Genomic DNA, 26,152 nt, shown 5'->3' with positions numbered 1-26,152 from the left:
CATCTGTTTGCAGTGCATTGTGCTTTTAAAAGCACATCATGTGACTTTATCCCACTTCACACTATAACTTGTTTCTGTGTGTGTGTGTGTGCTTCAGGTATCATTATAATTACAGATGGAGTGACGAGTGTCCCTGATGTAGCCGTGTGTGAAACCCTGTTGAACCAGCTCAGGAGTGGAACTATCGCCTGCTCCTTTGTGCAGGTAAAGACGACAACATCTGGATGTTTGCAGCTCTGACTGACTCATATAGCTTCCCTTTCCAGATGTAAGACTGAAAATAGTCATTAGACAGTGTTGTCAGTAGTTTTCATTCTGTGCTTAAAGGTGTTGCTGCATTTGTATTTGTGTAGACAAATTAGGAGTTGTTTAAAATGAGCAGCAGGTTTCTCTTTAACTGCTTTTTGTGACTTGGATGTTAGAAAAATGAGAGGCTGAGATTTGATGGATAATGTTGGAATCATGCATACAAACAGGTATACCAATAACCAGATTACTCTATATTAACTCCACTCAAAGAAACGTTACGTACAAGGGTTTCTGTGACAAAAACCAATCCAGAATCTCAACTGCTCTCCTTTGAACGTCCAGGTTGGCGGTGCGTACTCCTACGACTGCAGCTTTGGCTACATCCCCAACGTAGAACTGATGAAGTTCATCTCATTAGCCACCTTTGGTTCATACCTGCCCAGCTGTCCTGAAGTGGACCTGAACAGTCAGGAGATGAATGCCTACCATAAGGCCTTCTTAACATATTCCTTCCTCAAGACCCCCGAGTCTATGAACTCAGAGTACTTCTGTGGTGAGTCTGTTTGCAGATACTTACGTTACTGACAGATCTGAATTGATGTGAAAATATTGCAATTTTGTAAAATCATAAAGCTAATTTGAAATGTGAGATGTATCTGAAGCAGCATCGTATAGAAATGTTTGATTTAGTTTCCAAGTGTAATCCCAAATCGTAAATATGGACAGCTGTACGCGTGTGTTTGTTAGGATTACATCACTTACTAATGAGTCAACAACTTTGCTAATAGCCAAACATCAAGCAAGCGCAACAACACAATACATAGTAGCCAGCTAATATTACTCACTAGTCAAACAGCAAGAAGCCTAGCTTAGCGTCTGTATTTCAGCCTGTTATTTCATGAACGCAGCTCCGGTTCTGGCATGACACCGGCTCCACTTCTCGTCACTATTCCCTTCTGCCCCGGCCTGAAAATCTCTTCTTGGTGGTCCAAAGTGTTAACTGTGGTACAAACACTAACACTCCCCCCATGCTCTGAGCTCAAAGTCCAGGAAGCCTGGATAACAGACTGAGCTAACATTAGCTAACAGCTGCTACACAGCAGCCAGCTAATATTACTCGCTAGTCCTGCAGCAAGAAGCCCATCCCTGCGTCTGTCTGTCAGCCTTTTAAGTGCATTTTAAAATCATTTCGATGTATAGGACAAAGGTTCCTCATGGTGTAGCATACGGTACGTCTGTAATGATCATGATGGTTAACATCAAGCACACTGACCGCTTCACTGTTTTGCAGTTTCTCAGCACAAACTGTTCAACGAGCACCTGGTGTCAGCCAGCGGTAACCCCGCCCTGGTCATGAGGAGGAAGAAGCACACGGAGAAAGAAGTCCACGCTCATTTAATCAGCGTGGTGTCTGTGCGACTCAGAGAGGGCTACACCATCAGAGAGATCAGCCTCACCAAAGGTTTGTCTCTACAGAAGTCTGAAGTTTGAAAGGTGTGTCATCCTCATCTTTGCAGAGAATGAAGCTCTCTCCTCTCTTAAGGTGGGACTCAGCTGGAGGTGAAACTGGTGCTGCTGTGGAAACACAACATGCACATCGAGTACTTGGCTGCCGCCTCCTGGCCGCTGGACCCTGCCAAGAGAACCACCAGGGTGGAGGTGACAATGGAGGGAAGCTACGACATCCTACACGACATTAGCTGTACTCAGAGGAAACCCATCACCAGCCCATACCGCACCTCCGTCATCCGACGCTTCTGGAACACGCTGCAGAGGTACACCAGTCTCTGCGCAGCTCCACCTTCATGTAGAACATAAAATAACAATGACACATTTGATAGAGATCAGCTGATGTTCTTTCAATGGTGGATGTGTTGTTAGCTAAATTCCTGTGTGTCCTTCCAGCATCAACCAGACTGATCAGATGTTGGTGCACCTGCAGTCTTTCAATTCAATCCCTGAGAACTACATGATTCCTGAGAGCACCAAAAACGGAGTTCCTCTGTTCTACATCCCTCCCGGCTCTACTACTCCGGTATGGTGCACCTTCACTGATCATACCAGTATGTTGAAAACACATTGACATTCTTGTATGTTACGGACACAAACACAGAAACCCAGTCAACCTGTAAATTACAGCTAGAAAACAGTCAACCTGAGACAAACATGGACATGGGTGCTGATCAGAACCGGCTTAAGGCGGTGAAAAAAAGGTAGAAGAAATATCTAAAGAGACAGTTCAACTTGTAACGTTTTCTTTCAGGAACTATATAAATGGTAAGACAGTTAAAACATGTTGCTGCAGAGGTGCTGTTATCCGTGACAGAAGAGAATCTGAACATCTGAACACCTTAAAAAATGAATGGGTAATTAATGTTGGGGGCAATTAATGTCTACAGAGAGCAGTCGGGTTTCATTGAACTTGACAAAGTGGAAGCCCAGTGTTTCATTAGTGGACCACTGCCAGCAGGTTCAACACACTCTTATCCAATACTGAATACATGACTCAGCAAAACCTGCAGCTGACTACATGGATAACTTTAATCTGTTCGGGGTTCTTTTGTGGTGAAGGCATCTACTCAGATTAAGGTTAAAGCATGTTGACAACCAGCTCACACAGCAGCATGAAAACAGCACAGCCTGCTGATAAACAGTTCATCGACTAGTCTACTTCACTGTCCCCTGCCTCACCTCTTTTGGGATTCACTGATGAAAACACTGATCCAACATGTTGTCTGCCTCCACCACAACCTGATGATGATTAGGAAGACAACAAAATCTATCTCTGTCTGCCTTCCCCTGTTAGCCTCGGGCTTTTCAACTGAACTCTCTCTTCTTTTTTCCAGGTCCTGTCGTTGCAGCACAGCGGATCCAAAGACTCCTCTCAGTCTCAGTTTGCTTCCTACTGGAAGCCCATCCTCTCCATGGACGCTAACTTCTGGCAGAGATGGCTGCACATGCATCGCATCGCTATCATCCTTGAACATGACATGTGAGGAAAAAAACAATTTATAGACAAAGACCACTGACACCAACTAGACCAGATATAAGAGGGATATTTATGTGGATGATGCAAACGCTTGATGTTTATATTTGTTATTCGCCATCTTTGTTTGCCTCTGTTTATCCCCAGGCCTGTCCCCAAACACCTGCACACAGCTGGAAACAATGGACGCTACAGCACCATTCAGTGTCGTATCTCGCACTCAGCCCTCACATCACTGCTGCGGGACTGGAGCAGCTTCGTGCTGGTGGAGGGTTACTCGTATGTTAAACTCATATACAGGTGAGACAGCAGATGTGAAGAGCACTGACACCTGCCCTTCATTTGCTACTGGAAATACACATGTCATCCAGAGCTGGAAGAACTGGCACTAAGATTATTAACTATAAATGTGTGTTTATGTTGATTGGTGGTTAACATTTAGAATCTTTGGTTTTGATCATACTCAAAGTAAATTCCCCTTAAGATGTGTGGAACACGGCCCATAGATCAGTGCTTTCCAATCTGGGACCCTTGGAGGGATCTCAACAGAAATATGAGAAAGTACCAACATGATTATAAGAAATCAAAATATGTATTTCTGCTGCACAAAATTGAGTTTCATCCAAAGATTGTCTTTATACGAAGTACTAAACACTGTCATATCAGGGGTTTACCCTTTAAATCTAATAATCCGTGCAGGAAGAATGGTCAAAGATGTGGCCACATGGCAAACCAAAGAGGGTGAAGTAACACTGCCTAGGGTCACAGCCAGCTTCAGTGACATTCATTGAATTCTGTCTCCACAGTTCTTCTGACCAGCCTCCCACATCCTTCTACCTGGTCCGTCTCATCTCCAAGACACCCTGCATGGTGCTGCGTCTGGGCTTCCCCATCGGCACACCAGCCCACGTTAGAAACAAGGTACAAAGAGTCAGACAGACAGGGCGCTAACACAGTACAGATCCTGTCGATTGAATGCGACTACAGACAGTTTGTGTTTACTCTGACCTCACGGGTGACGTATTGTGTGTGTGTCTTTCATCAGATTGTGGATGAGCTGCGAGAGCAGATCCTCAAACTCCGCTTCCCTCACCGCGTTCAGAACAAAGAGGCGACTCCGAAAACCAAGAGGAAAAACGTCAGCCATCCGTCGCCGTCCAAATCTCCCTCCATCCCTGCTCCCAAGCCCGCACTGTCAGACAGACCCTGTGTGGTGGTGCTCAACAAGCCTCTGGAGAAGCTGCTCATAAGGTGAGTAAGGCATATGACACGCCACAAGCCTGACACTTCTTCCATTAAAAGGATGAATAAACTGCAGGTGATTTGCAGGTATGAGAAGCTGCCGTTGGACTTCAGGACTCCGTTTATTTTCAACATGGAGAACTTTCCTCAGCCCTCCAACAGCACTGTGCCCCTCAGCATGGCAGCCAACCGGACAGCTTCCTCCACCCTGGCCTCTCTGTCCCGTTACTTCCTGCACCAGCGTTGGGTGTGGGCCGTGCAGAGCAGCCAGGGATCGACTGTGGCCATGCAGGCTGTGGCTCACATCCTGTCTATGCTGTCTGAGTGAGCTCACACACTTATTTAGCTTATACCCAAAATATCTCCAATTTCTTTATATATTAGTCTGAAGTCAAACTGTTTATCTCATAAATGCTCAGAGAATCAGCAGCCGGGTTGTTTTGATGTTCTCTTGATGTTTGCGCAGGATCCGCCTGTCAGAAGGCTTTCACTTTGCTGCCAGTGGAGAGGGCATCGTTAACATGGTAATCGAACTGCCGATGAAGGTAAAGAACAGCAGGACACCAAATCACACAGTTCTTCCACTTGCATCATTTGTTTGGTTTTATTTTCAGCACTGTAATGTTTATGTGCGCTATTACTGCTCGTCCTAATCTGCCTGCACGGAATTGAATTTCTGTCCTCAGGGCATGTCAGGGGACACGGACAGAGAGAGTCACTCTTGTATTGTTCAGTACATCCTGTTCCCACCTCACTCTACATCGACTAAGGACAGGTAACAGTGGCCGTAATCTTCTATTTTTAACACTAGAATCAGTTACATTTAGATTTAGCCATTTAGCTGACGCTTTTATCCGAGTCGACTTACAAAAAAGGGAAACAATCAAGGTGCAGTGCAGCAAGGACATGTTAGAGGAGCGCATTAGAGGCTTACCAGTACTTGGCGGGGTCAGGTATAAGGAGTTGAACACGTCCTCTGGTGTGATGGTACATTTGACAGCCTGCTGTTTTTTGTCTTTCATGGGGACTTCAGCTTCTCCACTGATGATGACAACGACACAGAGGTGGAGGCTGTAGACTTGGACACGGAGCTGAACCTCGTGACAGAGTGCTGGGTAGAACCTCAGAGTGGCACAGTGATGAACTGCATGGACCAGCATCGCCACTTCCAGGGCCTCAAGTACCAGGAGGTCCCTCAAGCAGTAAGTATGACGGCAGCAGATCCCAGACTGACAGACTGTCAACCTACTCTGGTCTCAATCGAAGCCCTGTGTTTACCGTGTCTCAATAAGTTATCTGCATTTAAGAAGCACGACGTTGTGGTTAATAGTGACTCACTGTGTGTGTGTGTGTGTGTGTGTGTGTGTGTGTGTGTGTGTTGTTTTAGATCTTTCCCAGGGATCTGGCCTGTATGTCCACCATGATGACCTTTGAGTTTCTGAGTCAACTGTGTCAGAATAAGGACCAGGTCTGCTCACTGCCAGCTGGACTTAAGGACATGAGAGGTAACGACTCACTCTGCTCTGTTGTTCAGAATATCATGTTAACCTGACTGCTCCAGGTGGTTTGTAACACAGAACCATCTGTAAATGTGTTGTTGGAAACTGTTTGGAAAAGTGCAGGTTGATCACTTTGCTTACAACCGCTGGAAGCACACCTGTAGTCCAAACACATCATTCCTCCTCACCCTGGGCCTGAAAGCCTCCTCTTCTTCCCGGTGGTCCCGATGGCCATGTTACGAACACTCCCCTGGTTCTCTGAGCTCAGAGTCCGGGCGTTCTGGCTAACACACTGAGAACACATCTGGGGTCAGGTCACAGTGGCAGCAGATTTAGCAGGGTGCTCTAGATGTCCGTCCTCCCAGCAACCCATTTTAGCTCCTCCTGGAGGATCCTGAGGCCTTTCCAGACTAGATGGGCTATGTAGAGCGAGTCCTGGGTCTGCCCCAGGGTTTCCTTTCAGTTGGACATGCACAGAACACCTCTGAAGGCAGGCATCCTGGGAGCATCCTAATCAGATGCTTTTGTTGCAAAGGAGCAGCAGCTTTGGTCCAAGCTCCTTGCCTTATATCTAAGGCTGAGCCAGGCTCATTTCACCGCTTTGTATCCTCGATCTCATACTTTCAGTCTCTACACAAAGCTCACGGCCATAGGTGAGTGTTGGGACGTAGAGGGACTGCCTCCAGCTCAGCTCCTTCTTCCCCACAATGACCCGGTACAACGTTTAAAGCACTGCAGACGCAGCACCTCACATACTCCATTCATTTTACATCACTGTTATAGATTACTGCATTACAATAATCATACCATCAAAATCTATAATTAATGCTTCCATAATAGATAAATCTGTGTTTTGCTTTATTTCAAAGACAAAGTGAATAGTGGATGTGTTTCCTGTGTTTGTGCAGGAGAAGCCCCGGCCTGTGAGGACAGCATTCACATGGTCCCTTTTCAGTTTGACCTCATTCAGCTGCTCCCAAAGTGCCAGCAGGTCGAGCTCTTCTTCCTCACATTCAGTACAGGTACTGTACTCCTCAGTTCCATCTGTAACAATGAGAATAATGTACATCCATCCTGAAATAAAGAAAAAAAACACAAGTATTCTGTGTTGTCGTGTGTGTGAGCAGCAGTGGAGAATGACGAGCAGGTACACAGCTCCACCTGTCTGCCCAACGAGCTCCTGCTCAGCCTCTTCCACAACAGCCTGGAGCACGAGCTCAGTGACCGAGAAATCCCATTGGCTGATGGCGACCACGTCGCCTTCATTCATCACATCTTGGAGCGAGAGCGAGACGGCCATGTCGCTCCTTTTTCCTTACCTGTTATTAAAGGTCAGGACACGCCTGAACACCTCTGTTACTCTATCCTCGCCAATGTATATACCGCAGGGCTTTAAGGCGATGGCAGGTACCTTCTATTCTCTCACATTCTGCCTTTTCTTTTTTGTGCTTTGTCAGAGGAGTGTGTGAAGCCTGCAGACAGACAGGACATGACGTCATTCCACACCACCTGCAGCAGCAAAGAGGTGATGGGATCCACCAGCACCTTACAGGTAAGCCCGTCCATAAAACAAGCTGAGCAGCTGGCACTTACAGAGCTGATTCGAATCTGTCAGTGAAACTCAACACGTTGTGCTGATTTTTCACAGTAATATGGAGGAAACGTTACATGAGAGGGTGAGCTTTACCCTCTTTGATTCTAGTCACCAGGTGATTTGATCAAGTTTCAAATGAACTACTATTTGTTTAATAATCTTTGTGGTGTCAAAAAATACATTATACTGAATGAATATCAAGGCAGCAGATAAACATGGAGTAAATGTATTGAAATGTATTGATTTATATAAAATTTGTTTCAATATGAAATTAAAACAGGATTTTACAAAACAGAGAGGACTCAAATATAAAGGCCTATCTCTGCTTCTCTCTGCAGCTGTGGTAAATAAATGATTTGCAGGGTTATGGTAGAATGAAATGGTTGTAAATAGTGGCACCCTAGTAGAATCTGGCTGACTGAATCTACACAGTGGTCTGTGGTCTTTGTCTGCCTCTGGCTGTAGCTATCTAAAAAAGTCAGAAATGCTCCCCTCAAACAATTAAACACTTTTCCACTGGAGAGCTGCAGTGGAGCTACTCTATCATTGAGTCCATGCAAGTAAGCTATAAACATTAGTTCCCTCTCTGTCTCTGGCAGAGTTTCAGTAATGCAGACCTTGTGGATGAAGAACCTCTGCTGGGGGAGAGGAACTGCTCCACGCCACAGTGGAGGTGCTATGCCAAGTACATCAACTCCCAGCAGATCCTCCTCACCTTTCTCCCTGCTTCCTTCACAGGTATACCAAGATTTGTCTTTACTGTAACGTGCTTTTTAGCTTTCTGCCACACTCCCAAAGAGTTAATGTGGCTTCCATGTTTGTTTTGCAGATGTTCTGATGTTGATGGCATCGGGGTTGGAGCCTCAGAGTAATGTCAGCACGCAGGAGGACGACACTCTGACTCCAAGCAACAAATCTCAGGCGGACTCCCTGTCTGGCTCCACCAGTGGGATGGAGAGGTCTGAGTCTGGCCTCAGTCTGGCCAGTAAAATGCGAAGGAGCTCCAGCAGTGGACACTTCACCGCCAGGTCCCCTGTGCTTTCACCACGGTCTGAGAGCCAAACTGGGCCTGTTGACTCCCTGAACCTGGACCAGGACAGCTTGGACAGTAGAATGTCTGAGACAGAGACCGGGACACCAGGCTCAGGTCAGTCTTGTGCTTGTCCAGGACTGTAGTCAAAACCAACTGTTACCACATTGCATACATTTTTGTATTTTACACAAACACAGGTAGGGCTTAAGGATGTGAACGATTCTTTTCTAATCGTCCAGATCTGGGAGAAAAAGAGGGAGTCCAGTTCTCTGAACCACAGAAGGCAGATTTCCACATCAGCTTCAGCAGGCAGGTTTCTCAGCAGAGTGCCAGTGACAGCAGCCAGTTAAAGTGTCCTGTCTACGTCTACAACTGCTCCCTGGATCACCTGAAAGAGCAACTGGTACACCCCAACTCCAGCCACCAACCCAGGGACATCTTCTTCAGGTACTGTGCTCTCTTGCAGGAATAAGGACAAACGTAGAAAGAAAGGGGGGAAAAAGTTTCAGGGAATTGAAGTGTTAAAGTATGGTAGAAAGTTTTCCACTTTCCATCATGTCTTTCTGCAGCAGAACCACACTGTAGATTAATCTTTGCAGTGGGACATTATTACTTACTATTAACATGGTATGCCAGGAACATTAATTATTAACATAGATTAAGATCATTCCAGTTTATTACAACTTGAGTCTTATTTGTTGAGTTTTGGCCTTCATTTATATTAGTAATGATGTTTTACTCAGCTAGACACATTTCTGTGATCGGTGACCATAGCGACGTCACTAAGAAGTAGTCCGCCTCATGTACTGTAGCTAATATGTGAATGTATAGGTGCATTGTTGATATTTGGTGTGAAATGCCGTTTGAATGGCAGCAGCAAGTGCTTGGTACGTCGCTTTGGACACAAGCGTCTTGTGAACGAGCAAAATGAATGTAAATGTCATGTAAGTGGCACGACCTACTGTATCCAGAGATATTTTGGGGTAAGTTTGGCTCCAAATGCACTCTGGGAATCCTTTTTATTTTTTTAGCCATCAAAATATCTTTGGACTGTATAACGGTCACCCAAGCCTAGAGGTTATTATTAATTGTAATTAATCTGGACAGACTATTGATTTGTGAACAACCTGTCTGATGTGCGAGTACATTATGTCCCCAGATTTCAACAGTTACTTTGTGGTGAGTATAAAGTTATCATAACTGATATAAATGATGGACGAAGCTCCAAAGAGAAGAGCCAAGTTGTAACGGACATATTTATTATCCTCTCATTGAATTATTTCCCCACCGTTAGTGACCCATGAACATTGTCAGGAGTAAGTTGCAGTCCAGTTGCTAACATGTGTGTCTTTGATTGTCTTCACGCGTGAGAATAGAGCTCAAGATGCTGAATCCTGGGAGATGAATCAGCAGATGAAGTTCAGGTAGCGACGCTTGATTCTGTTTCTCTGCTCTCCTTCCCTCTCTGACGAGGCGCTGCTCCGCTTTCACTGGACGTCTCTGAGAAGTTAGGACGCGCTTGTTTCCTGTAGAGCGGGAAAGTGTTGCTTTTCTAATGCTGTAGGCTCCGAAGCCACCTTCCCTTCCCGGGCCTGTCTGTGCTTCCTCTTCGGGCTTCTGTAGCTACATACATACAGCAGGCGCAGTGCCACATGAGGCATGAGTTTAGGCTTCATCACTTTATTCTCACATATACATAACACTTTTAGAAGGTTTAGCTTGTCACATGTTTTGTCTCCATGTTGTTGTGGAGTTCTTTTGCCTCCAAGTGGCTTTTTTAGGGTACTGTTTTGTTGTGTGTGTGAAAGAGACCTGAAGGGCAAAGCAAGAAGATGAGCACATTGAAGTAGTTTGTGAGTAAACATTAAACTAAGAATTCAAACTTTAAGAAACGTTTTACTTTGTTTTTGCTGGAAATGCAGGTCAGACTTGCAGAATCTGAAACAGCCATGCAGCTACTGCATCTGTACTCTCGACTGGTATCCGGTTACTCAACGATGTGACCACTTTTTAAAATTTTGTTGTCAAAGTACGCCCATGATAGCTGCAAAATATCATACATGTCATACCTTCCCCCAAACAGTTACAGTTATAAAAAAATCATATTTCAGGTTTAAGTGGTGGGTAGGTGGAGTCTAGACAGGAGAGTTACAAAAACTACAAAGTTCTTCTTATGATCGATCTTGCAGGTATGATGGTGAGTATGGAAAGCCAGCCAGTTCAAATATACACCACTTTCAACATGTTGACAACACACGCTAAACATGTCACAGATACAGAGAGATCCATTCTTCTGCTCTCTAACTGAGCAGCGTGTTTGTCTTCACTGACACCAGATGAGATCAAACTCATTATTATTATTATCATATTTTAGTATTTAACATTCTATGACTCCATACATCTGCACATGTTGCTGTTTGTGTTATAAACTGATATAGCTGTAAAACTAAAGTGTGTGTGTAGTACTAAAACTAGACCACTGTGCTTGCTGTAGCTTTGCAGGTGAGTGTGTGTGTGTGTGTGTGAGATGCAGCAGTTTGTCTTGAATGAACTTTTGACACCTCGCTGTTAATGAACAAAATCACTTCACTGCAGATGCACCATCTTCTCACCTGTTCATGTTTCTCTTTTTGTTGTTTCTCTTTTGTCCCGATGAGAGATCTGTGTTCTCCGAACACGACGCTTTGCACGCATGCTGTGTCCCTCACAGCCTCGTTGGCTTCTTTGACTTTTGCTAACTGTGGTGGAGATCTGGGCTAAAGCTCTAAACGTTCCGCAAAATGACATGGAATGGAATTTTCTGTACTTTTAACTTGCATTGTGTTTGTACACCTGTGAAATATGTGGATAAGCAAATATGGCAAATATGAAATGAAGTTGTAGTTTATTTTTATCGTCTTACAAACTGAGCATGCTCATTTCCTGTGTGTGTGTGTGTGTGTGTGCGTGTGTGTGTCCTCTGGCAGGTCACTGTCTCAGGACCGCAGCAGTCCGTCCCCTTGGATTGACCTCCTGGGTCAGCATCACAAACACAAGGAGCTGGCCAACTACTGCAGCCTGCTTCAAGAGCATTACCACCAGAGCTACGTCAGAGGTGACCGCTACCATCCTTCCCTCCCTCCCTCCATCCACCCTTTCCTCCCTCCTTACAGATTTTTAAGTATAACTCAAACTGGCAGGTGTTGCAGTGCAATATTACCCAGTCTAGTATTTAGACCATGACACAAACCATCGAAAGAGGAAATGGCTTTTCTTCAGGGTGTGCTGAGTGTGATGTGTGTACACATCTTTATAGCATCAGTGGGAAAGCAAATGACAGTACAGGGAGAGGTAAATGTGCAGATGAAACAGTTAAATGTTGTCACACTCATTTCTATGTCTGTCCCTAGTTGCCACAGTTCCACAAGTTTTCACCAGGTCATTTCATGACTAACTCATGACAGTCTGTGTCAGTCGTATGAAGTGGTATACGGACACGCTCCCTAGTATAGTGAAGTATAGTGAACATCCTGTGGATAGATGAAAGCAGATTGTGTTGTCCCGGAGATGGTTCAGAAAGTTCTCATAATCTGAGCTCATGTTCACGTCTCCCGTTACAGTCAACAGACTTAGGAGCAGCTGCTGGTGGCTGAACCCACGTGACACAGACGCACCAAACGACTCTTCAATGAGGCATCTGTCTCTGCTGCTTCACTGCAGCTTTTTTTTATATTATAAAAAAATGTGCAAGAAGTAAAGCCATGAAGAATTTTGCATGGATGCAGCATGTAGGAGATGTTTAAAGAATCATCGGATATTGTTTCATAATCTTATCGTTAACATGAAAACACAAAAACCAACAACGTGTAAATCAGTCTCTCAGTTTTAAAAGACGAGTGAAAGTCAGTGTGTGTGTCCTCAGGTGTGTACCGCAGCCTGCAGCAGTCCTACAGCATCAGCTCCCAGGACGTCCTGATGGCCATGGACTACTGTGAAGAATCCCTGCAGGAGATCGACGTCACCTCCTTCCTGCATACCCTCTGTGGACACATCAGGGTCTTCAGGGAGCACGGCGAGGGTCCGGGATTCGGAGGGAGTCTAAAACCCTCTGCGACCCCTGCCACCTTTACAGTCGGAGAGGTGGAAGAGGACCAAGCAGACGACAGAGCCCCCCTGGCCTCCTCGTCTAGGTAAGGCTGTGTATATGAATTTATATAAAATGGAATCAGTCAGTTTACTGAGGTCTACAGGCAGCTGTTTCCTATAAACTAACTTTATCAACTAACATAAGCTAACACAGTTGTGACATCTCTGTGAATAGCGTTGACATGGAGGATGTCAGTGAAGCTGAATCTAGAGGGAAGTCCTCTGCTCCTACATCTCCACTCATCCTGGATGAGTCCAAGACAACCACGATCCCGGAGTTCCCTCTGATGCTGCTTCAGACGCAGCCCAAGTGTGAAGTGTATCCAGACCTGCACAAAATAATCCAGGTGAAATGATTCACCGGCTCCTGATTTCATATCTTTGAAGTAGACCTTAGTGTTCCTTTTATAATCGTAGACTGACCTCTGAGTAATTAGTACGTACATGAGCTAATGAGCTAACAGGGTGAAAGTGATGTCATTCAAATTGAAACCTAATCATTGGACAGGATAAATTCATGGGGATCGTGTCTCAGTACTTCAAAACTGTGCCCTCCAATCCACACTACTTCTTCTACTGCCCATCGTCATCCAAGAGAGAGGTGAGTCGACAAAGCTGTTGTTGATGTTCGTTGTCACATCACGTGATCAATCCAGAACAGGAAATGGCAGTAACAAACCAAATGCTGCTGTCGATTAGACTGGATGCACGCTCACTCTGCGCTTTGTCTCCTCAGGAGGACTCCGAGGACGGTGAGGTCGGGAGGAGACCCAGCGAGGAGCTGGTGTCAGACGCTGAGCCAGCTACAGAGGACGGTGAGTTCAAATATTCAAATATTTTCATGGCAGTTTGAGACACCTGTTAGTTATATTGTTTAATCCTGACAACGCATTCATACAGTCGACTTGAAATGTTGATGCACAGTCAGAATTATTCCACACAGAGTTTAAGTTGTGCTGATTAACCCTGTGAATCTCTGTATTTTGCAGCATGCAGAGTTTTAAAATGAGAAAAATGAGTCAGTGGATGGTTTTCAAACAGCAAGGTTAGCTTTTTAAACCCAAAATGTTGCATCTACGCACCTGTGGAATAGCCGTCTTTCCTCAGTGATCATACATGACAACAAGCCACAAAGTTCACATTTCGTAGTTTATCTGTTCTGCGATGCGAGAGGCGTCACTTGTCTTTGTCTTCATTTGCCAACGGCTGCTTTGGGTCTCAAGCTGAGTACTTTAGTTCACTTCCTGGGGTCCAAAAGAGGATTTTTGTTGCTGAGATTAGGACTCATTCAGCGTGTTTCTGTAATTACTCTCACTGCCAGGAGGGGAAGACAACGATTTGGCACCTCAGGTTTAAATTGAATCTGGTTCAGTTAAATCAGGAGTTAAAAATGTGATCGGTTAAAGGTTAAGTTATCTGTTTACTTATTATTAAGACCCTAGAGACAGCTCAAACAACATACTGAATGCTATTTGATCTGCTTGATACATCGTGACTTTTCCTAATTCTACAAGAATTAATCTTAAAAATGAAGTCATGATTTATGACTAATATGTTTAAAGTCTGCTACAAACATGTTTGAGCTCTAAAAGATCTGTGATCACCTCCCAAATCCCCGACTGCTCAGTTTCTCATTTCTGTGTGCAGAAAACGTGTTGAGCTGCTGCATCATGACGGAGAGTGACACAGATCTGGTGGTGGAGTATGAGGAGCATCCAGGAGCCAGCTCACACGGAGAGGGAGAAGACCAGTCCCTGTCAGACTCCAACACTGTCAACCAGGACCAGGACTCCTTCAGCATCCTGGAGGGAGACTCCTTGCTGGAGCCGGAGGGGCCTCAGTTGGACATGCCGCCGCTGTTCGTTCACGTCACATGTTCGGTCAATATGAAAAGCTGCCATGGCTCCATGCCCATACAAACACTGCCCACCTGCCTCGGTGAGTGTCTCTTCACTTCTAGTTAAGATCTCTGTGCTCATCATTTGACCACTGACACTTTTGCTGCAGTGCTTTTATTATTATTTTTTTTTCTGATTGCAGGTGAGATTATTTCCTGTCTGGAGAATGCTGAGGCCTTACAGTCTGTGGATTTGAACGAACTCTCAGTCACCTTAGATATTTTTGTTCTGACACTACCTCTGGAGATTGAAGTCATGGCTGACTTCCATCATAACAGGTGAGTTCTGAATGAGAAAAAAAAACACAGTTCAGCAGGTTTGTATGAAACATAATACGTCTGATCTTCTTACCCTATTCCTAAAGCCAAGCCTGGCCACCCAGCCGAGGAAGCTCATTTCGGCTGCTTGTATCCCAGATCTCATTCTTTCAGTCTGTACCCAAAGCTCATGACCACAGGCGAGGGTTAGAATGTAGAGCTTTGACTTCCAGCTCAGCTCCCTCTTGCACCAACCCGCCGGCTGTGAACAAGACCCCGAGATACTTGAATTCCTTTGCTTGGGGCAGCAACTTGCTGTGGCATCTAGCACTAGTAATAACAAAAAAAGGATGTTATTAGATTTAAAAGAATCATTTTAAAAGATAATATAAATACAGTCAAATCCTACACATAGTATCTTTGTAATATATCATGAACAGTAAGAAAAGATGTCCATTCCTTGAACCTAAATATCCTCTGATGTTATACGATGATCTGTAGAATCACTTTGAAACATGAAACCATGGTGCGGGACATCAGATCGCCTCTTTGTGTGCAGGTACACCTCAGAGAGCAGCGTGTCCCTGAATCGTTCACCAGGACAGCCCTCCTCCTATCGCTCTGATGAGGAGCTGATGGCAGTGCTGGACAGTCTGAGGGGAGCCTGTGTTGATGGGTGAGTTTGCTCAACACATAAGCTCGTCCTACGGGACTTTATCTGATTCTGTCAGTAAGCAGAAGCTTCTGTTTTTTTTCTGATATTTGTCTCGTCTTCCATCAGGGTCTCCGGTGATTCTTTATCCAAACTCCCAGTGCCTCACAAGTTAGCGATTCTGGCTACAATGGACGAGGTGAGTTTTATTCCTCTAAACATGAGCTAATAAATAACATCATCTAAGACAGGACAGAGCTAGGAGCTTTACTCATACTCAGCATTCCTTCAGCATCACCCTCAGGAAAAACACAGGGTGTATGATAACATACTTCTTAGAGATTAATGAATTAGATGATTATTAGGAATTTATTGACCACATCAATGTGCAGTTGACGTGTTTACCTCATTGTTGGTCTGATCGTAAGAATATGAAACTCTGTGCGTTTCAGATCCGCTGGCTGCTGGAAGACGAGATTGTCTCCGCTCTGCGTCACTCTCGGGTCATCAGCTCGGCCACGCTGCAGAAAGTAGCGGAGCATGTGTTGCGCTCCAGCGGTCGACCTCACTGTCACTGCGAAGACGTCCCGCTGCAGTTTGTCTTCGGGCCTGAGCAGTCTCTGGAGAAATTCAAAGAGGCAAGGACACACACACACACACATAGACACACACACGCACACGCACGCACACACACACACACACACACACACACACAGTTCCTGGAGCCTCGACACAGACCCAAAAATCAGCTTTTTCCTATTTGGGGACAAGATTTTCGTCTCCATTTGGACAGGCTGTCCCCAATTTACTGGTCTTTAGTCTGAAACGTGTCCTTGGAGGTACACACACCTGCATGTATAAATATAATTTCAAATATAGATTTTATTTAGTTTATAGTGTGGAAGCAAAGCTGCATTCTGGACCGAATGTTACACCCCTTTATGTTTTTTAACCAGCTTTGATAGCAGACAGGTTTGTTCATGTCGGCTTTTATTTGAAAAAGAGCAGTACTCTAACAGTGGTGCAGTACATTATATTGATTAAACAGCATGGATTTTATTATTTTAAGAAGATACTTTGTTCATCTTGTATTCTTTGGCTCATTCCCTTTAATCAGCCTCAGGAGTTTTCCTGGTACAGGAAGTGAACACACACTGTTTGATTGTGATGTATGATGGATGATCCTGCAGGAGTTTCGCAGAATGTCTTTCTCTGGATACGTGCTGAACGGAGAACAGGACAACTTCTACTACATGTCCCTGAGCAGACTGCACCCTCAGAGGATCCATGCCACCAAGAGGCTGTCTGAGAGCACTGCAGACCCCCCACAACAGACCGCCGCCTGCAGTGTCGCAGCACAGGTGGAGGAGGTGATGCTGGAGAGTGAAGCAGAGGCTCAGGCAGCGGAGGCAGACAGCGAGGTCAGATACTAGTCTATAAAAGTCTGAGAAGTCCTTTGTTGAGGTTTTACAGTAGACATGTTTTGCATCTTTACTTGAATTCTGTCCACCTGCAGAGCGAAGACAAGAAGTCCATCAGCGCCGCTGCTGACACTCCCAGTGACTCAACTGCAGAAGCCAGTGAGCCAGCCAGAGCCTCAAGACCTGAGGCTCCTGACAACGTTTCTCAGAGTTCATTTAGTATGGCGGCGGACAGAGGGCAGCCCGGTACCCCTCAGCTCCAGCCTGAACGCTTCACGGAACCCAACTCACCCCCCAAGACACCGTCCAGTGTCAGCCTGGCTGAGTCCATGCAGTCAGCCTCTCATAGTGAGTGTTACAGAGACACATCTGTGATGGATTCATGACATTATAAGAGCTGCTATAAGCCCACAGTTAATGAATAGTAATTATTAGCCATTATAAGTATGATCGTCATGCTGTAGCACAGTCTGGTATCACATTGTGGATATGTCATGATGACAGGCCATTCTCTGCTACATATGAAAAGCAACATTTCTGTATTGCTGTATCAGTCACTGCATCACATACTCAAACAGCCAGTCACCGCCAGCTCTCTCTACACCATCTTTCTTTCAAAACCTACGATGGCTGTCTCAGGGCAGGCAGCAGGTTCTTTAGGGTCTGAGCTCATCTGTGATTTGTGACACTGAACCGGTGACAGAAATGTTGAATTGTCTTTCCTCAGGCTGTGGAAAGCTCAGGCCGAGTCGGGTCCAGAGTGTCGTCTCCAGCCAGGGCAGTCTGGACTCAGACATGCAGGGTAAGTGCTGCACAAAGCTGAATGATGCTTGACCAGCATGACCAGAGTTAGAGAGCTTTGAATAGTGAGGTGGCTGTGTTCAAACCTAAATGGTTGGTATGAGTAAGAGTTGGCTGGAACGCAGCACGTCCAGTCTTGCTCTGTTAAACACCACCATCTCGTGGACAATTTCCATCATTGCATTCTCTCTAAAATGGATGGTTGTGATTTTTAACATTATTACCATGATGCCTGATGTTTAAAAAGCACCTCCTGTCTCTTACACTGAGCTCTAAAGCTGAAATGCCTCTACAAGTTTTTGACTATAGAAACTGAAATACACAAAGAGCCAACAGTTTAGCCTGTCAAAGCAATCTTAAAGAGTAATTAATTATTCATGGTTTATTTGAAAGAGTAACTTTATTATCAACCTTAACTTTATTTTCTCATTGTTTGTGACTAATTGGGACAACAATTTTTAGGTTTAGCATAAAGAGTTTATTACTAAACCAGAGTTTTAATTTTTGTAGCAGTGGAAAAACAAATGAAGGTTCAAGTTTGAATGACTATTATATTACAAGGTAAAATGACGTGAAAAATGAAGTAACACATATTATATTTATTTTATTAAACATGTTTCCAAAGCAGTTTCACACTTTTCAAATGAAGTTTAGATCAGAAATGACCATCAAACTATATAAACATTCCAAACTATAAAAAAAAGTTATGTGGAATAAAGTGGAACGATAGGAGGAAAAAAGTATTGAACACACTAACTGGAATATATTTAATACTTGGTGGAGAAGCCTTTATTTGTAACAACATCGTTATGTTCCTTTTTGTGGCTTTGCTCTGTGTGGTTGAAGGTTATGATGGCGGCAGTAGTGACTCTGAGTGTGAGAGCCCCACCCTGGATGAACAGGAGCGTCAGTCACCACTAATGCCCGACTTCTGGCTGATTGTTAAGATATACCAGGACAGAGTGAAGGTCTACTCACATTCCAGGTCTGGACATGCACACCACAGTCCATTCTTTCTTCTGTAATCTGTGTAATCTATATTTGTCAAGTAATCCAGACTAATTAAATCAAATGCTGAACACAATTCCTTGGACAGAGTCTTGCATGCTCGATCACAGCTGGTGATTGGATCCTGTACGCTTCTTAGGATTTTTTTCATATTTTTGCAGGTGCTTCACAGAAGGGAAAGAGGTCGGTGCTGAGGAGTTGGAGAAGAAGGAAGAAGATCAGGAACTGCATCAAATGGTGGTCAGGAAGATCGGTGAAATCTGCAGAATAGTCAATCAGGTAACTATGGCAGCACTCAACAAACTGCATGTTGTCTCATGACAATATTAAAAGAGTGCAAACTCATTGTGCCAAACAAGATTTGGTGTAGATCATGTAACATAAATACAACTGCACAGTCCATGAAATGTGTCCTTTGCTTGCTACTCGGTTTCTGCTGTAAATACTGTGTGTGTGTGTAGCGCATGCTGCTGCAGGACCTACACGACAGCCATGTGTGTAACTCTCTGCTGGTGGCTGAGAGTGAAGAAGACATCTGGAAGAACGAGTCTCTCTACAGGCAGAGGCTCAACAACTCCGATGGTAAGACAGGAGAAGGTCCAGGTTTAGAGGTTTCTGTGTGCAAAGCTGTTAGAAAGTAGTGGAGGTGAAAGGAACAGACCCTAACGTGACACACACACTCACACATTTCCATGCCCTCACTCTTATATTTTCCTTACCATACAGATTACAACACAGAGGAGAGTTACCAGGCCAGAGACTACCTGGCAGCCACCATGCAGTTCATCCCAGGACATTTTGCCTGTGACGTGGTGTGGAGCACAATCATCCACATCCACCCACGCCTCAAGATGGGACCCAACATAGGGGTCTCCAGGGGTGAGTGGGGTAAGGGGACGTTTATCAGCACAAGTGCCACCACGTAAAACTCCCAACTCAAGCAGTGGGGCAGAGTTAGTGTGGTTACACTGTGCAGCTCAGTGTGTGACCATCTTTATCTTCCAAATCTTTTCCAGTGGTTATTATGTAATATAATGTCTTTTCTGAGCATGTTTTAGCTTCATAGGTTTGATATTCAACACCTCACTTCAATGTGTTGTTGAGAGATGATCCTCTCATTAAGATTATTTGATTCATTTCGCAAACATTCTTAACATGTCTCCCTATCTTTAGCTATCCAAGCCCTGCGGTCTGTGCTCAACTCTTTCTGCGTGGTCAACAGGAAAAACATGTTTGTGTACCAGGAACGCACAACTAAATCAGTCTTCTACCTCAGGTTCGACTTGTCCTTGTTACTCTTCTCTTCTTCATTCACAAACACAGAATGTCCTGTGAACCCTCCTTTACATACAAGGACTTTATCCCTTAGAGGGTAATGCTGAGTTTGGGGGAGATGGGGAGAAGCTGTAAACTGAACTGCTGTCAAACACGGCAAACAACATTTTGTGACGCTCTGAGCCAGATGATGCAGCTTCCATATCACATCTTTAACTGTGAGATCGGAGAGAGCAGTGCTGTGATCCTACACTTCACAAATCATCACACAACCAACAAGAGGAAAGATTAGAAGTTACCCAAGACCTGCATGGTCCACACATCCTGCTAAGTTCTCTTGTGTTCAATTTTTGCTCTAATATTTTATTCTTCATATCATACGTTTCATAATGTTGTGTAGTGGCTGTGAAGACTTTAGGACAGGTGTTCACAGTGAAGCTTGCTTCTGTATAAAACACCCCTCTGATACATTATAGGGGAAGGTATCGAGCCAAGCTTGGACACAGCAGCAATAAAAGCCAACATGAAACTGTTTATTTATTTGGTTGTGTTTATTTGTCTTTATTTTATTAGTTATCTTTAGCCTTTAGCATGCAGTTTACTGACTTGTTAAATCAAGTAAATTAAGCGAGAGTGGTTTTCAGATAACAAACCGAGGAAGGATGAGAAAGCTAAGAGAAGAAAGATCACATTAGTCAGGAGCAGCTGGGGAAGTTTGATTTCCAGCTTGGTAACGCACCTGTTCCTCGTGTTCTTCTTTCCAGACTCTGTGAAATGTCACTAACCGGGAAATACTCCGACGTGGATGGAAATCTCCACAGTCGCTCAATCGCGCTTGCCAGGAGTCAAGAGCCCCTGATCTCCGATGACATTATGGTAAGTGAGGAAAATGGGTTTCCAATGGCTACACAGAGACATTTCAGCTTTACTTAAACAAAACAATTCACCCATTGTCAGACTCCACAAAACTTCAACAAGGGCCGCATAAACACTTAACAGCTCTGTTGGCTTTATGTCGACTCCTGGCTGACATTACCACTGCACATTATTCTTAATTGGAATAGGCTTTGTGGAAGTTTCTTTGGGAAAACTACACTAAGTGTATATCTTTTCAACTGTAATAGTCCTGCACTGTCCAACACTTCACTGAAGTCAGGAAGTCATCACCTGTCAGCTGTTTATTTCAGAAAAATCACTGTCAATCGCAGTGTTCCTTATTTGGACGAGAAGCAGTGTTCATCTCCAGTGCAGAGTAACACAAATAACATTGAATGTGAAAGTGTGTCCAAACTTTTCACTGGTACTCTATGTAGAACTTTTGAGAAGTCTGTAACCAAGTTACAGAGAGGATTACAGGAAAGTTTGAGTTTGATGACAGACATTCTAATCCCGGTGCTTTCCTACAGTTTATCTGATGCACTGAAGTGGAAATTAAATCGTGACCTGCCAGTTCCAGTATGTAGGCGATAAGGCAGGAAACCGTGCCATTTCCCCTGCATCCCACTCAAATTCATTCTACCAGGGGTTGATGGACAGTTTTGAAAGGACTTACATAAAGCAAGCATACGTAATGCTCAGCATACTCCCACCATATTTCCAGACCATCCTGTGCCTGTAGAGCAGACAGGAACTGGGTTACTAACTATGTTCTAAATGCCAACATGAGGTGCAGTCTGTAGAGTAGAACTATCTTGACTTGTCGGTTGCAGAAGTAGAGAGGAAAAACAGATGTTGATAAGTCTATTAAAACAGGATATAGAAGCTCACCGTGTTTACCTGCGCTGATCTCCAGATAAGTAGAACGGTTCATTGGAGAATAACAAAAAGTAGGGCAAGAGAAGGATTTTGGTCTGTATTAAATGCCAAGTCCCTGCGCAAACACTTCACAGAGTCTTCATTCTCAGTCTGCATTAGTGGAGTAGTCAGTGTTCTGATGCCAAATTGTTGACAGCTTTGTTGTCTCTTTTCTCAGGGCTCCAGGTCTTCTCTGGACAGCTCTCGACCAGTTGGCCAAGTAGACAAGCACATCCTGCTGCTGGTGCATGGAGTAGGAAACGCAGGTAAGAGCAATAGTAACACTGGATTGCCAGAGGTATATTGTCCAAGGCTGTAAAGACGGCTCAGATATCAAGATCATCAACTATATAGAGCAATGTGTCATCAGCATAGCAACGAAACCTGTCACTTATTACACTTTAATGCCATGCCTTACTCCTACCCAATTTTCCAACCTATCACAGGTGTTGTCTGCTGTACAGGTTGTTAAGCCCCCTGAGGACAATTGGTCCAACTAATTGGACTAATTTCAAAATGCAACACTTCACAGTCAACAGGCAGACAAAAAGCTTTTCAAATACAACGAGAAATAGTTAGAAACCTGATCCATGTAACATGTAATATATATATAAGAATATATTCAATAATAGAACTGACAACCTGCTCATACTCACAGGGTATTGCACTTTTTCTGCCTTTTATCAGTCTAGAATTAAATCAGCATATTGCCATGTTAACATTAGCATTGCTGCTAATTATTTTGTCTGTTCACTGATTGATTCAACTTCCCGATTCCACTGATTGTCTGCTCAGTTCTCCCATTTGTGTCTTTATCATTTAACGCACGAGGAGGACTCTGATGGGCCCCATGATCCATCATATAATTTGGTTTTCTGTGCAATCAGCATTACAGCTTACAGAGCAGCTCTATGGAGTTTGTTCATTGGTTATTTCCTTGCCACCGTCACTAAGTGCTTGCTCATGGTGGGAATGGTTGAGTCTCTGTGAATAATATAAAGATTACAGTCTGGATCTGCTTTATATGGAAAGTGTCATGAGATAACCTCTGTTATGATACACTGAATCACAGTAGTTTAGATAAAATACAGCATTATGAATATAAAATACATATATACATATGTATTTGCATAGTTCTGCATGTGATTAAAGTTGGCATTTCACTGTACTGACACCATCACCCTCCCATCTGTGGATATTGTAGAAACAAACGTTGCTCTCTGTGGCTGTAGAAGAGCGCAGCAGATCATGCGTAAATGGCAAAGCAGTCCTTGATAACTCCCTGACCGCCTTTGGCTAATTGTGTTGCTTGTGGTGTTATGGGATGAGGCATTTTGGAGCTGGATGGCAGTCAACACAAATGAAGGCCTGCAGCAGAAGCAGCAGTCGGCACTCCTCTGCGGAACGAGCTGGTGACTGATGCTGCTCCACTGCTGACAGCTCTGTGACGAGCCGGTGGAAAACAGCCAGGCTTGGAGACAGTTTTGCTAACATCCTCTGCTGCTCTCCTGCTCTCACTGAGTGTGTCTCAGTCCAGTGACACAGCAGCCATTTGTCACATACTTTTGACAGACATCTTCTGTGGGGGGAAAAAAGGGTTTTGCCGAGTAGATGTGCAAGCACCAACTTAGATACAATAGTACGCAGTTTGTCATGTGTACAGTAAGTCCTTTGAGTTGCATGCTTGTGTGCACTGTTTGTAGTGGAGGCAACTGTTAGTCTGTGTTGAAATTTGCATCATGTATTTTTTTTTTCTCAGATGGACTGGAATAAGGCTTCTTGAAAGACTGGGCGAAGGCTTGGAACTTAAGATCAGTCTAGTCTAATCATTGTAGCTGTGTACTATAGTCTGGCCAACACTGAATTTCTGAGGCCAAGGCCGATATCAGTATTTGACAGTTTAAAGGATGAGGCTGACACAAATCCAGAATGTGTTAGTCTGTCTCTTTATACTGCCTGGCTCGCCTCCCCTGTCCATGGCTCTCACATCCAAGCCCATTGACTCTACTGAAGATGTAAATGTTAAAAAACAGCTCACAAGTACACAGCTTCGTTTTTAAAAATGTCCGACAGGGGACACTAGTTTATAACACATTACTCAAACAGGAGGATATGGCACTTTTGATGAGGACTATTTTTAACAGCGGATTAATACTACATCACTTGGATTCTGGAAGACCGTCAACAGGAATCCAGATGTCATTTCTCTGGATGAGAGCATGATGGTAAAATTAGGGGAAGCTGTCAGAGAACGGCACATTGCTTTCCAAAATTCAAATATTAGAACTTTTGTCATCCACCGTGATGTTACAGATGTTACGAGGAGAAAACATCTGAACAGCGAGAAGCTAATTAAAAATTAATGGCATAAAACAACAGACATGAAATTATTTTATTTAATAGATTTCATTCCACTCTTTGTGTTGAATACAACATCACCATGGCAACACATTGCCAAACATCTTTTTGCCATTCTGGTTGGACTGTTTGTTTGGTTTTTTCCCGTCCTGTCCAGAAGGTTTTGTCTGTCTGCCTGAATCCATGTGAATGCAGCTTTGTCCACATTCCATGCTCCAGTGAGGATTTGTGGCAGCCTGGCAGCCGGATAGTGTGTGTGTGTGTGTGTGTGTGTGTGTGTGTGTGTGTGTGTGTGTGTGTGTGAGAGAGAGAGTTTTCGTGGTAACATGTCGGGCAGTACTACAGTTGTTAACTGTCAAACTCAACATCCATTCTCCTGCATACAGCAGCTGCTTGATCAACAGCTGAGTCATGTGTCATCACGTCACACCTTTCACACTCAGGTTCGGGGCACTGGTTACGGGCAGGGTTTAGTTTAATGTGATGAGCTCTTTGTGTTACTTCTGTCATTATTTAGTTTGACCTTTTATTAATGTTGCTGTGCTTTGCTGCCATTGGTCCAGACCACACCTTGATAACACTCAGCAGTGTCTGTGGTGTGCAGGCTGCTGTTCCTCCTGTGGGTGCCTTGATGGCACTGTTGTACTGGGAATATTTCCCTTCTCAGACAGACTGGGATCACAGCAGCAGTTTCTCAGAGGCTAATTAAATTCCTTGTCTGTTTCCTCCACTCACTGTACTTTGAACTCTTTTGGCAACATCACTATAGCTGTATTGACTCTCCATGATGTATGTGTGTGTGTGTGTGTGTGTGTGTACACCACTATGGCCTTTTGTGAGCAGAAGAACTATTGTAATTAAAAGAATACACGGCCCTCTGACACATTAATAAATCACACATGTAAACAATTATCAGATACTTACTAACATTGTGCAACACTGTAGCACACACACATAAGTAGAAATGTTAATAACTGAGCATGAAGTTATTATTTTGCTAGATTTTTTTCAGTGTATTCAGCCACATCTCATATCTGTGATCTCTCTTCAGGCGATTGGATTCTCAGTTGAAGTGGAGACAGCTTATATGTCCAAGTTGTCAAAGTTTTTTTTGACCAAAAATTGACCAGACTACATGTACAGACACATATTGATGCACAGAAAAGGCCAAAAGCTGACATATTCGAGCTCACTTCATTTTTGTCTGCATCTGTCAAACAAAACGTGTTTTAATGCCACGGGGGAAACGGCCGGGCATTTCTAATTCATCTATTCTGATGATAAAAACATCACAAAGATGAGCTTGAAAGTTCATTCTTGACTTCTCAACTTTTCAGTCATGCCATCCTTGAACTAGATGGAATGTTTAAGATGCCTTTTTGATGTTTGTATGTATGTTTGGTTCACTCTATGTACATGTGCAACACATTTCTATGTGATAGACACTGGTGTTACAATTGACCTTGGATTTAACATGCTCCACCTTGGTCCATGCTACCCCCTTCCACCAAGTTTTATGAAAATCAGGCCATGAGTTTTTCTGTAATCCTGCTGACAAACAAACACCCCAAATAAAACCTCCTTGGCCAGCTGTTAGCATGTGACCAGATTCCATATTTCAGTTGGAAATATATACTTTCATACCTTGGCACACCTGGCCAGCTTGGTTTCTGACTTGTTGTTTCAGATGCTCTTCATCCATCAAGCACGTTATGTGAAGCATCCTGAGACCTTTTTAATTTGTGTACTGGTTGGAACATTAATGTATTTGCAGTGTGTGGGTGACGCAGTGTTTCTTTTTTTTTCACTTTCAGGTCCAGAGATCACGGACGAGCTGGTTAAGGTGCTCCGTAAACGCCTGGATGAGACCACATTGGACATCATCACTGTCATGCTTGTCAGGAACTGCAAGCTGACACCGGCCGACGTAGAGGTGAGTTGTTCCTTTTTGTGGACTGTG

At 44.1% G+C, this 26,152-nt stretch overlaps 1 protein-coding gene across 9 annotated transcripts in view; it reads left to right on the top strand.

Moving 5' to 3' along the window:
• Nucleotides 1-26,152, top strand: part of szt2 (SZT2 subunit of KICSTOR complex) — an 87,622-nt gene that overhangs the window by 7,640 nt on the left and 53,830 nt on the right. For 6 of the 9 annotated variants that reach the window (XM_027289935.1, XM_019278986.2, XM_019278984.2 and 3 more), the window contains exons 7-48: nt 98-204; nt 592-802; nt 1,541-1,711; nt 1,793-2,024; nt 2,155-2,284; nt 3,096-3,241; nt 3,383-3,535; nt 4,042-4,156; nt 4,281-4,486; nt 4,565-4,801; nt 4,944-5,022; nt 5,164-5,252; nt 5,511-5,679; nt 5,865-5,982; nt 6,885-6,998; nt 7,104-7,307; nt 7,434-7,528; nt 8,170-8,308; nt 8,400-8,717; nt 8,843-9,050; nt 9,980-10,027; nt 11,570-11,697; nt 12,505-12,772; nt 12,904-13,075; nt 13,237-13,329; nt 13,465-13,543; nt 14,376-14,666; nt 14,769-14,904; nt 15,443-15,559; nt 15,665-15,734; nt 15,988-16,173; nt 16,726-16,956; nt 17,052-17,304; nt 17,684-17,758; nt 18,604-18,742; nt 18,927-19,044; nt 19,227-19,347; nt 19,492-19,653; nt 19,939-20,041; nt 20,805-20,916; nt 22,013-22,100; nt 26,007-26,125. In XM_027289935.1, the coding sequence (XP_027145736.1) occupies nt 98-204; nt 592-802; nt 1,541-1,711; nt 1,793-2,024; nt 2,155-2,284; nt 3,096-3,241; nt 3,383-3,535; nt 4,042-4,156; nt 4,281-4,486; nt 4,565-4,801; nt 4,944-5,022; nt 5,164-5,252; nt 5,511-5,679; nt 5,865-5,982; nt 6,885-6,998; nt 7,104-7,307; nt 7,434-7,528; nt 8,170-8,308; nt 8,400-8,717; nt 8,843-9,050; nt 9,980-10,027; nt 11,570-11,697; nt 12,505-12,772; nt 12,904-13,075; nt 13,237-13,329; nt 13,465-13,543; nt 14,376-14,666; nt 14,769-14,904; nt 15,443-15,559; nt 15,665-15,734; nt 15,988-16,173; nt 16,726-16,956; nt 17,052-17,304; nt 17,684-17,758; nt 18,604-18,742; nt 18,927-19,044; nt 19,227-19,347; nt 19,492-19,653; nt 19,939-20,041; nt 20,805-20,916; nt 22,013-22,100; nt 26,007-26,125 (6,350 nt within the window). The remainder of the gene's footprint in view (nt 1-97; nt 205-591; nt 803-1,540; nt 1,712-1,792; nt 2,025-2,154; nt 2,285-3,095; nt 3,242-3,382; nt 3,536-4,041; nt 4,157-4,280; nt 4,487-4,564; nt 4,802-4,943; nt 5,023-5,163; nt 5,253-5,510; nt 5,680-5,864; nt 5,983-6,884; nt 6,999-7,103; nt 7,308-7,433; nt 7,529-8,169; nt 8,309-8,399; nt 8,718-8,842; nt 9,051-9,979; nt 10,028-11,569; nt 11,698-12,504; nt 12,773-12,903; nt 13,076-13,236; nt 13,330-13,464; nt 13,544-14,375; nt 14,667-14,768; nt 14,905-15,442; nt 15,560-15,664; nt 15,735-15,987; nt 16,174-16,725; nt 16,957-17,051; nt 17,305-17,683; nt 17,759-18,603; nt 18,743-18,926; nt 19,045-19,226; nt 19,348-19,491; nt 19,654-19,938; nt 20,042-20,804; nt 20,917-22,012; nt 22,101-26,006; nt 26,126-26,152) is intronic. The other 3 variants (XM_027289939.1, XM_027289936.1, XM_019278985.2) reach the window with 1 other exon arrangement.

The sequence above is a fragment of the Larimichthys crocea genome, chromosome XVII (assembly GCF_000972845.2).
Source record: "Larimichthys crocea isolate SSNF chromosome XVII, L_crocea_2.0, whole genome shotgun sequence".
Classification (NCBI taxonomy): Eukaryota; Metazoa; Chordata; class Actinopteri; family Sciaenidae; genus Larimichthys; species Larimichthys crocea.
Note: the sequence above shows the minus strand (reverse complement) of the source record. Positions and strands in the feature narration are given on the sequence as shown.